The sequence below is a fragment of the Phoxinus phoxinus genome, assembly GCF_949152265.1.
Source record: "Phoxinus phoxinus genome assembly, chromosome: 21".
In the NCBI taxonomy this organism is placed as follows: domain Eukaryota; kingdom Metazoa; phylum Chordata; class Actinopteri; order Cypriniformes; family Leuciscidae; genus Phoxinus; species Phoxinus phoxinus.
The window spans coordinates 31,716,477-31,728,725 of NC_136896.1; the positions used below are offsets into that span (position 1 = coordinate 31,716,477).

At 42.5% G+C, this 12,249-nt stretch overlaps 1 protein-coding gene across 6 annotated transcripts in view; it reads right to left on the reverse strand.

Moving 5' to 3' along the window:
* myocd (myocardin) overlaps nt 1-12,249 on the reverse strand; it is a 91,394-nt gene that overhangs the window by 65,385 nt on the left and 13,760 nt on the right. For all 6 annotated transcript variants that reach the window (XM_079594908.1, XM_079594907.1, XM_079594906.1 and 3 more), the window contains exon 4: nt 11,797-11,872. In XM_079594908.1, coding sequence (XP_079451034.1) covers nt 11,797-11,872 — 76 coding nt within the window. The remainder of the gene's footprint in view (nt 1-11,796; nt 11,873-12,249) is intronic.

Consider the following 12,249-nt stretch of genomic DNA (forward strand, 5'->3'; position numbering starts at 1 on the left):
AGGTCTTCATCAAACACACACACACATGATGCACAAGGTCTTCATCAAACACACACACACGATACACAAGGTCTTCATCAAACACACACACACGATACACAAGCTCTTCATCAAACACACACACACGATACACAAGGTCTTGATCAAACACACACACATGATGCACAAGCTCTTCATCAAACACACACACATGATGCACAAGGTCTTCATCAAACACACACACACATGATGCACAAGGTCTTCATCAAACACACACACATGATGCACAAGGTCTTCATCAAACACACACACATGATGCACAAGCTCTTCATCAAACACACACACATGATGCACAAGGTCTTCATCAAACACACACACATGATGCACAAGGTCTTCATCAAACACACACACACACATGATGCACAAGCTCTTCATCAAACACACACACACACGATGCACAAGGTCTTCATCAAACACACACACACACGATGCACAAGGTCTTCATCAAACACACACACATGATGCACAAGGTCTTCATCAAACACACACACACATGATGCACAAGGTCTTCATCAAACACACACACACACACATGATGCACAAGGTCTTCATCAAACACACACACATGATACACAAGCTCTTCATCAAACACACACACACGATACACAAGCTCTTCATCAAACACACACACATGATGCACAAGGTCTTCATCAAACACACACACATGATACACAAGCTCTTCATCAAACACACACACATGATGCACAAGGTCTTCATCAAACACACACACACACGATGCACAAGGTCTTCATCAAACACACACACATGATACACAAGGTCTTCATCAAACACACACACATGATACACAAGCTCTTCATCAAACACACACACACATGATGCACAAGGTCTTCATCAAACACACACACACACGATACACAAGCTCTTCATCAAACACACACACATGATGCACAAGGTCTTCATCAAACACACACACACACATGATGCACAAGGTCTTTATCAAACACACACACACATGATACACAAGCTCTTCATCAAACACACACACATGATGCACAAGGTCTTCATCAAACACACACACACACATGATACACAAGGTCTTTATCAAACACACACACACATGATACACAAGCTCTTCATCAAACACACACACATGATGCACAAGGTCTTCATCAAACACACACACACACATGATGCACAAGGTCTTTATCAAACACACACACACATGATACACAAGCTCTTCATCAAACACACACACACGATGCACAAGGTCTTCATCAAACACACACACACACGATGCACAAGGTCTTCATCAAACACACACACATGATGCACAAGGTCTTCATCAAACACACACACACATGATGCACAAGGTCTTCATCAAACACACACACACACACACATGATGCACAAGGTCTTCATCAAACACACACACATGATACACAAGCTCTTCATCAAACACACACACACGATACACAAGCTCTTCATCAAACACACACACGATGCACAAGGTCTTCATCAAACACACACACACATGATGCACAAGGTCTTCATCAAACACACACACATGATGCACAAGGTCTTTATCAAACACACACACATGATACACAAGCTCTTCATCAAACACACACACACACGATACACAAGCTCTTCATCAAACACACACACATGATACACAAGCTCTTCATCAAACACACACACATGATGCACAAGCTCTTCATCAAACACACACACATGATGCACAAGGTCTTCATCAAACACACACACACACGATGCACAAGCTCTTCATCAAACACACACACATGATACACAAGCTCTTCATCAAACACACACACATGATGCACAAGCTCTTCATCAAACACACACACATGATGCACAAGGTCTTCATCAAACACACACACACACATGATGCACAAGCTCTTCATCAAACACACACACATGATGCACAAGCTCTTCATCAAACACACACACATGATGCACAAGCTCTTCATCAAACACACACACATGATGCACAAGCTCTTCATCAAACACACACACATGATACACAAGTTCTTCATCAAACACACACACACACACACGATGCACAAGGTCTTCAAACACACACACATGATACACAAGGTCTTCATCAAACACACACACGATGCACAAGGTCTTCATCAAACACACACATGATACACAAGGTCTTCATCAAACACACACACACGATACACAAGCTCTTCATCAAACACACACACACGATACACAAGGTCTTCATCAAACACACACACATGATGCACAAGGTCTTCATCAAACACACACACATGATGCACAAGGTCTTCATCAAACACACACACACATGATGCACAAGGTCTTCATCAAACACACACACATGATGCACAAGGTCTTCATCAAACACACACACACATGATGCACAAGCTCTTCATCAAACACACACACACATGATGCACAAGGTCTTCATCAAACACACACACATGATGCACAAGGTCTTCATCAAACACACACACACATGATGCACAAGGTCTTCATCAAACACACACACACATGATACACAAGCTCTTCATCAAACACACACACACGATACACAAGGTCTTGATCAAACACACACACATGATGCACAAGCTCTTCATCAAACACACACACACACACATGATGCACAAGCTCTTCATCAAACACACACACATGATACACAAGGTCTTCATCAAACACACACACACGATACACAAGCTCTTCATCAAACACACACACATGATGCACAAGGTCTTCATCAAACACACACACATGATGCACAAGCTCTTCATCAAACACACACACACACACACGATGCACAAGGTCTTCATCAAACACACACACACACACGATGCACAAGGTCTTCATCAAACACACACACACACACGATGCACAAGGTCTTCATCAAACACACACACACACACACGATGCACAAGGTCTTCATCAAACACACACACACGATGCACAAGGTCTTCATCAAACACACACACACGATGCACAAGGTCTTCATCAAACACACACACACACACACGATGCACAAGGTCTTCATCAAACACACACACGATGCACAAGCTCTTCATCAAACACACACACATGATACACAAGGTCTTCATCAAACACACACACGATGCACAAGGTCTTCATCAAACACACACACACGATGCACAAGCTCTTCATCAAACACACACACATGATACACAAGCTCTTCATCAAACACACACACATGATGCACAAGCTCTTCATCAAACACACACACATGATACACAAGCTCTTCATCAAACACACACACATGATACACAAGCTCTTCATCAAACACACACACGATACACAAGGTCTTCATCAAACACACACACATGATACACAAGGTCTTCATCAAACACACACACATGATACACAAGCTCTTCATCAAACACACACACACGATACACAAGGTCTTCATCAAACACAAACACACATGATACACAAGCTCTTCATCAAACACACACACACGATACACAAGGTCTTCATCAAACACAAACACACATGATACACAAGGTCTTCATCAAACACACACACACATGATACACAAGGTCGTCATCAAACACACACACACACATGATACACAAGCTCTTCATCAAACACACACATGATACACAAGGTCTTCATCAAACACACACACGATACACAAGCTCTTCATCAAACACACACACATGATACACAAGGTCTTCATCAAACACAAACACACATGATACACAAGCTCTTCATCAAACACACACACGATGCACAAGCTCTTCATCAAACACAAACACACATGATGCACAAGCTCTTCATCAAACACACACACACACGATACACAAGCTCTTCATCAAACACACACACACACATGATGCACAAGGTCTTCATCAAACACACACACATGATGCACAAGGTCTTCATCAAACACACACACACACGATACACAAGCTCTTCATCAAACACACACACATGATGCACAAGCTCTTCATCAAACACACACACATGATGCACAAGCTCTTCATCAAACAAACACACGATACACAAGCTCTTCATCAAACACACACACACATGATACACAAGCTCTTCATCAAACACACACTCACGATACACAAGCTCTTCATCAAACACACACACACACACATGATACACAAGCTCTTCATCAAACACACACACATGATGCACAAGCTCTTCATCAAACACACACACATGATGCACAAGGTCTTCATCAAACACACACACACGATACACAAGCTCTTCATCAAACACACACACACATGATGCACAAGCTCTTCATCAAACACACACACGATGCACAAGCTCTTCATCAAACACACACACATGATACACAAGGTCTTCATCAAACACACACACATGATACACAAGCTCTTCATCAAACACACACACATGATGCACAAGCTCTTCATCAAACACACACACATGATGCACAAGGTCTTCATCAAACACACACACATGATGCACAAGCTCTTCATCAAACACACACACGATGCACAAGCTCTTCATCAAACACACACACATGATACACAAGGTCTTCATCAAACACACACACATGATACACAAGCTCTTCATCAAACACACACACATGATGCACAAGCTCTTCATCAAACACACACACATGATGCACAAGCTCTTCATCAAACACACACACATGATGCACAAGCTCTTCATCAAACACACACTCACGATACACAAGCTCTTCATCAAACACACACACATGATGCACAAGCTCTTCATCAAACACACACACACATGATGCACAAGCTCTTCATCAAACACACACACACACACGATGCACAAGGTCTTCATCAAACACACACACACACACGATGCACAAGCTCTTCATCAAACACACACACACATGATGCACAAGCTCTTCATCAAACACACACACACACATGATGCACAAGCTCTTCATCAAACACACACACACACACGATGCACAAGGTCTTCATCAAACACACACACACATGATGCACAAGCTCTTCATCAAACACACACACACACACACACGATGCACAAGGTCTTCATCAAACACACACACACATGATGCACAAGCTCTTCATCAAACACACACACATGATGCACAAGCTCTTCATCAAACACACACACATGATGCACAAGCTCTTCATCAAACACACACACATGATGCACAAGGTCTTCATCAAACACACACACACGATGCACAAGCTCTTCATCAAACACACACACACGATGCACAAGCTCTTCATCAAACACACACACATGATGCACAAGCTCTTCATCAAACACACACACACACGATACACAAGGTCTTCATCAAACACACACACATGATACACAAGGTCTTCATCAAACACACACACACACGATACACAAGGTCTTCATCAAACACACACACACACACGATGCACAAGGTCTTCATCAAACACACACACACGATACACAAGCTCTTCATCAAACACACACACACATGATACACAAGGTCTTCATCAAACACACACACACACGATGCACAAGGTCTTCATCAAACACACACACACACACACATGATGCACAAGCTCTTCATCAAACACACACACACGATACACAAGCTCTTCATCAAACACACACACACATGATACACAAGGTCTTCATCAAACACACACACACACGATACACAAGCTCTTCATCAAACACACACACACATGATACACAAGGTCTTCATCAAACACACACACACACGATGCACAAGGTCTTCATCAAACACACACACACACACACGATGCACAAGCTCTTCATCAAACACACACACACGATACACAAGCTCTTCATCAAACACACACACATGATACACAAGGTCTTCATCAAACACACACACACACGATGCACAAGGTCTTCATCAAACACACACACATGATACACAAGGTCTTCATCAAACACACACACACACGATACACAAGGTCTTCATCAAACACACACACACACGATACACAAGGTCTTCATCAAACACACACACACACGATACACAAGGTCTTCATCAAACACACACACACACACGATGCACAAGGTCTTCATCAAACACACACACACACGATACACAAGCTCTTCATCAAACACACACGATGCACAAGGTCTTCATCAAACACACACACATGATACACAAGGTCTTCATCAAACACACACACACACGATGCACAAGGTCTTCATCAAACACACACACACGATGCACAAGGTCTTCATCAAACACACACACACGATACACAAGCTCTTCATCAAACACACACACACGATACACAAGCTCTTCATCAAACACACACACATGATGCACAAGGTCTTCATCAAACACACACACACACGATACACAAGCTCTTCATCAAACACACACACACACGATGCACAAGGTCTTCATCAAACACACACACACACGATGCACAAGGTCTTCATCAAACACACACACACATGATACACAAGGTCTTCATCAAACACACACACACACGATAAACAAGCTCTTCATCAAACACACACACACGATGCACAAGGTCTTCATCAAACACACACACACGATACACAAGCTCTTCATCAAACACACACACACGATACACAAGCTCTTCATCAAACACACACACACGATACACAAGCTCTTCATCAAACACACACACACGATACACAAGCTCTTCATCAAACACACACACACACGATGCACAAGGTCTTCATCAAACACACACACACGATGCACAAGGTCTTCATCAAACACACACACACGATACACAAGCTCTTCATCAAACACACACACATGATACACAAGGTCTTCATCAAACACACACACACACATGATACACAAGGTCTTCATCAAACACACACACACACGATGCACAAGGTCTTCATCAAACACACACACACGATACACAAGGTCTTCATCAAACACACACACACACGATGCACAAGGTCTTCATCAAACACACACACACACACGATGCACAAGGTCTTCATCAAACACACACACACGATACACAAGCTCTTCATCAAACACACACACACGATACACAAGCTCTTCATCAAACACACACACACACACGATACACAAGCTCTTCATCAAACACACACACACACGATGCACAAGGTCTTCATCAAACACACAAGATACACAAGGTCTTCATCAAACACACACACACACGATAAACAAGCTCTTCATCAAACACACACACACGATGCACAAGGTCTTCATCAAACACACACACACGATACACAAGCTCTTCATTAAACACACACACACGATACACAAGCTCTTCATCAAACACACACACACGATACACAAGCTCTTCATCAAACACACACACACGATGCACAAGGTCTTCATCAAACACACACACACGATGGACAAGGTCTTCATCAAACACACACACACGATACACAAGCTCTTCATCAAACACACACACATGATACACAAGGTCTTCATCAAACACACACACACACGATGCACAAGGTCTTCATCAAACACACACACATGATACACAAGGTCTTCATCAAACACACACACACACGATGCACAAGGTCTTCATCAAACACACACACATGATACACAAGGTCTTCATCAAACACACACACACACGATACACAAGCTCTTCATCAAACACACACACACGATACACAAGCTCTTCATCAAACACACACACACGATACACAAGCTCTTCATCAAACACACACACATGATACACAAGGTCTTCATCAAACACACACACACACATGATACACAAGGTCTTCATCAAACACACACACACACGATACACAAGCTCTTCATCAAACACACACACACGATACACAAGCTCTTCATCAAACACACACACACGATACACAAGGTCTTCATCAAACACACACACATGATACACAAGCTCTTCATCAAACACACACACACGATACACAAGGTCTTCATCAAACACACACACACACATGATACACAAGGTCTTCATCAAACACACACACACACGATGCACAAGGTCTTCATCAAACACACACACATGATACACAAGGTCTTCATCAAACACACACACACACGATGCACAAGGTCTTCATCAAACACACACACACACGATGCACAAGGTCTTCATCAAACACACACACACGATACACAAGGTCTTCATCAAACACACACACACACGATGCACAAGGTCTTCATCAAACACACACACACAATACACAAGCTCTTCATCAAACACACACACACGATACACAAGCTCTTCATCAAACACACACACACGATGCACAAGGTCTTCATCAAACACACACACACACGATGCACAAGGTCTTCATCAAACACACACACACGATACACAAGGTCTTCATCAAACACACACACACACGATACACAAGGTCTTCATCAAACACACACACATGATGCACAAGGTCTTCATCAAACACACACACACACACACGATGCACAAGGTCTTCATCAAACACACACACATGATACACAAGGTCTTCATCAAACACACACACACGATACACAAGGTCTTCATCAAACACACACACACATGATGCACAAGGTCTTCATCAAACACACACACACACACGATGCACAAGGTCTTCATCAAACACACACACACACGATACACAAGCTCTTCATCAAACACACACACATGATGCACAAGGTCTTCATCAAACACACACACACACGATACACAAGCTCTTCATCAAACACACACACATGATACACAAGCTCTTCATCAAACACACACACACATGATACACAAGCTCTTCATCAAACACACACACGATGCACAAGGTCTTCATCAAACACACACACACATGATGCACAAGGTCTTCATCAAACACACACACACGATACACAAGGTCTTCATCAAACACACACACACACACGATACACAAGCTCTTCATCAAACACACACACATGATGCACAAGGTCTTCATCAAACACACACACACACGATACACAAGCTCTTCATCAAACACACACACATGATACACAAGCTCTTCATCAAACACACACACACATGATACACAAGCTCTTCATCAAACACACACACGATGCACAAGGTCTTCATCAAACACACACACACACGATACACAAGCTCTTCATCAAACACACACACATGATACACAAGGTCTTCATCAAACACACACACACGATACACAAGGTCTTCATCAAACACACACACACACACGATGCACAAGGTCTTCATCAAACACACACACACATGATGCACAAGGTCTTCATCAAACACACACACACGATGCACAAGGTCTTCATCAAACACACACACACACGATGCACAAGCTCTTCATCAAACACACACACACGATGCACAAGGTCTTCATCAAACACACACACACGATGCACAAGCTCTTCATCAAACACACACACACGATGCACAAGGTCTTCATCAAACACACACACACACGATGCACAAGGTCTTCATCAAACACACACACACACACACACACACACACACATGATGCACAAGGTCTTCATCAAACACACACACACGATGCACAAGGTCTTCATCAAACACACACACACGATGCACAAGGTCTTCATCAAACACACACACATGATGCACAAGGTCTTCATCAAACACACACACACGATGCACAAGGTCTTCATCAAACACACACACACGATACACAAGCTCTTCATCAAACACACACACATGATACACAAGGTCTTCATCAAACACACACACACGATACACAAGGTCTTCATCAAACACACACACACACACGATGCACAAGGTCTTCATCAAACACACACACACACACATGATGCACAAGGTCTTCATCAAACACACACACACGATGCACAAGGTCTTCATCAAACACACACACACGATGCACAAGCTCTTCATCAAACACACACACACGATGCACAAGGTCTTCATCAAACACACACACACGATGCACAAGGTCTTCATCAAACACACACACACACACGATACACAAGCTCTTCATCAAACACACACACACGATGCACAAGGTCTTCATCAAACACACACACACACGATGCACAAGGTCTTCATCAAACACACACACACACATGATGCACAAGCTCTTCATCAAACACACACACACACACACACACACACACACATGATGCACAAGGTCTTCATCAAACACACACACACGATGCACAAGGTCTTCATCAAACACACACACATGATGCACAAGCTCTTCATCAAACACACACACATGATGCACAAGGTCTTCATCAAACACACACACACATGATGCACAAGGTCTTCATCAAACACACACACACGATGCACAAGGTCTTCATCAAACACACACACATGATGCACAAGCTCTTCATCAAACACACACACACGATGCACAAGGTCTTCATCAAACACACACACACGATGCACAAGGTCTTCATCAAACACACACACATGATGCACAAGGTCTTCATCAAACACACACACACGATGCACAAGGTCTTCATCAAACACACACACACACACGATGCACAAGCTCTTCATCAAACACACACACACACACATGATGCACAAGGTCTTCATCAAACACACACACACGATGCACAAGCTCTTCATCAAACACACACACACGATGCACAAGGTCTTCATCAAACACACACACACACATGATGCACAAGCTCTTCATCAAACACACACACATGATGCACAAGCTCTTCATCAAACACACACACACGATGCACAAGGTCTTCATCAAACACACACACACACATGATGCACAAGCTCTTCATCAAACACACACACACACACATGATGCACAAGCTCTTCATCAAACACACACACACACACATGATGCACAAGCTCTTCATCAAACACACACACATGATGCACAAGCTCTTCATCAAACACACACACATGATGCACAAGCTCTTCATCAAACACACACACATGATGCACAAGGTCTTCATCAAACACACACACACGATGCACAAGCTCTTCATCAAACACACACACATGATGCACAAGGTCTTCATCAAACACACACACACGATGCACAAGCTCTTCATCAAACACACACACATGATGCACAAGCTCTTCATCAAACACACACACATGATGCACAAGCTCTTCATCAAACACACACACACACACACATACACACACACACACAAGCTCTTCATCAAACACACACACACATGATACACAAGCTCTTCATCAAACACACACACACACACACATACACACACACACACAAGCTCTTCATCAAACACACACACACACAAGCTCTTCATCAAACACACACACGATGCACAAGCTCTTCATCAAACACACACACATGATGCACAAGCTCTTCATCAAACACACACACATGATACACAAGCTCTTCATCAAACACACACACACACACGATGCACAAGCTCTTCATCAAACACACACACATGATGCACAAGCTCTTCATCAAACACACACACGATACACAAGCTCTTCATCAAACACACACACACACACATACACACACACACACAAGCTCTTCATCAAACACACACACACACAAGCTCTTCATCAAACACACACACACATGATGCACAAGCTCTTCATCAAACACACACACATGATGCACAAGCTCTTCATCAAACACACACACATGATACACACACACACACACACACACACACACGATGCAGAACCATGAGTCACTCTGGAATAAACCAGGATCGAGACACTCGTCATTTCAATCTTATTGTTACTCACAGTCATGCATCAGTGACTGACGAAAGAAGAACAAGAGGCAAAATATTCATAATTCACACAGCAGTTCATCAGACGCCCATTAATCATTCTCTGCATATATAGGCCCTATTATGATTAAAGCCTGTACCTTGTAGAATATTCCTGTGGACGAGCTCGGCTCTCTCCGGTCTGCTCCTGATCTTGTGTTTTAAGTAATCTCCAGTCTGCAACATCACATCATAAAACATGAAATATAACGACACACACTTTCTCAAAACCTCTGCTATATCACAATCACATTTCATTCATAATTGATGAACTTTGCACAGTGACAGTTATTGAACTCTTTTTAGAGCTGCTTCATACAGTAGTGTTCAAAAGTTCAAAGGTCATAAGAAGATTTAATGTATTTTATCCTCATATTACACTGATTTCTGGAGGATCATGTGACTCTGAAGACTGGAGTAATGATGATAAACTCAGCTTTGATCACAGGAATAAATTACACTTTACTGTATATTCACATAGACAACTGATGATCTTTTACTGTGTTTTTGATCAAATAAATGCAGCCTTGAGCAGAAGAGACTCTTTCAAAAAC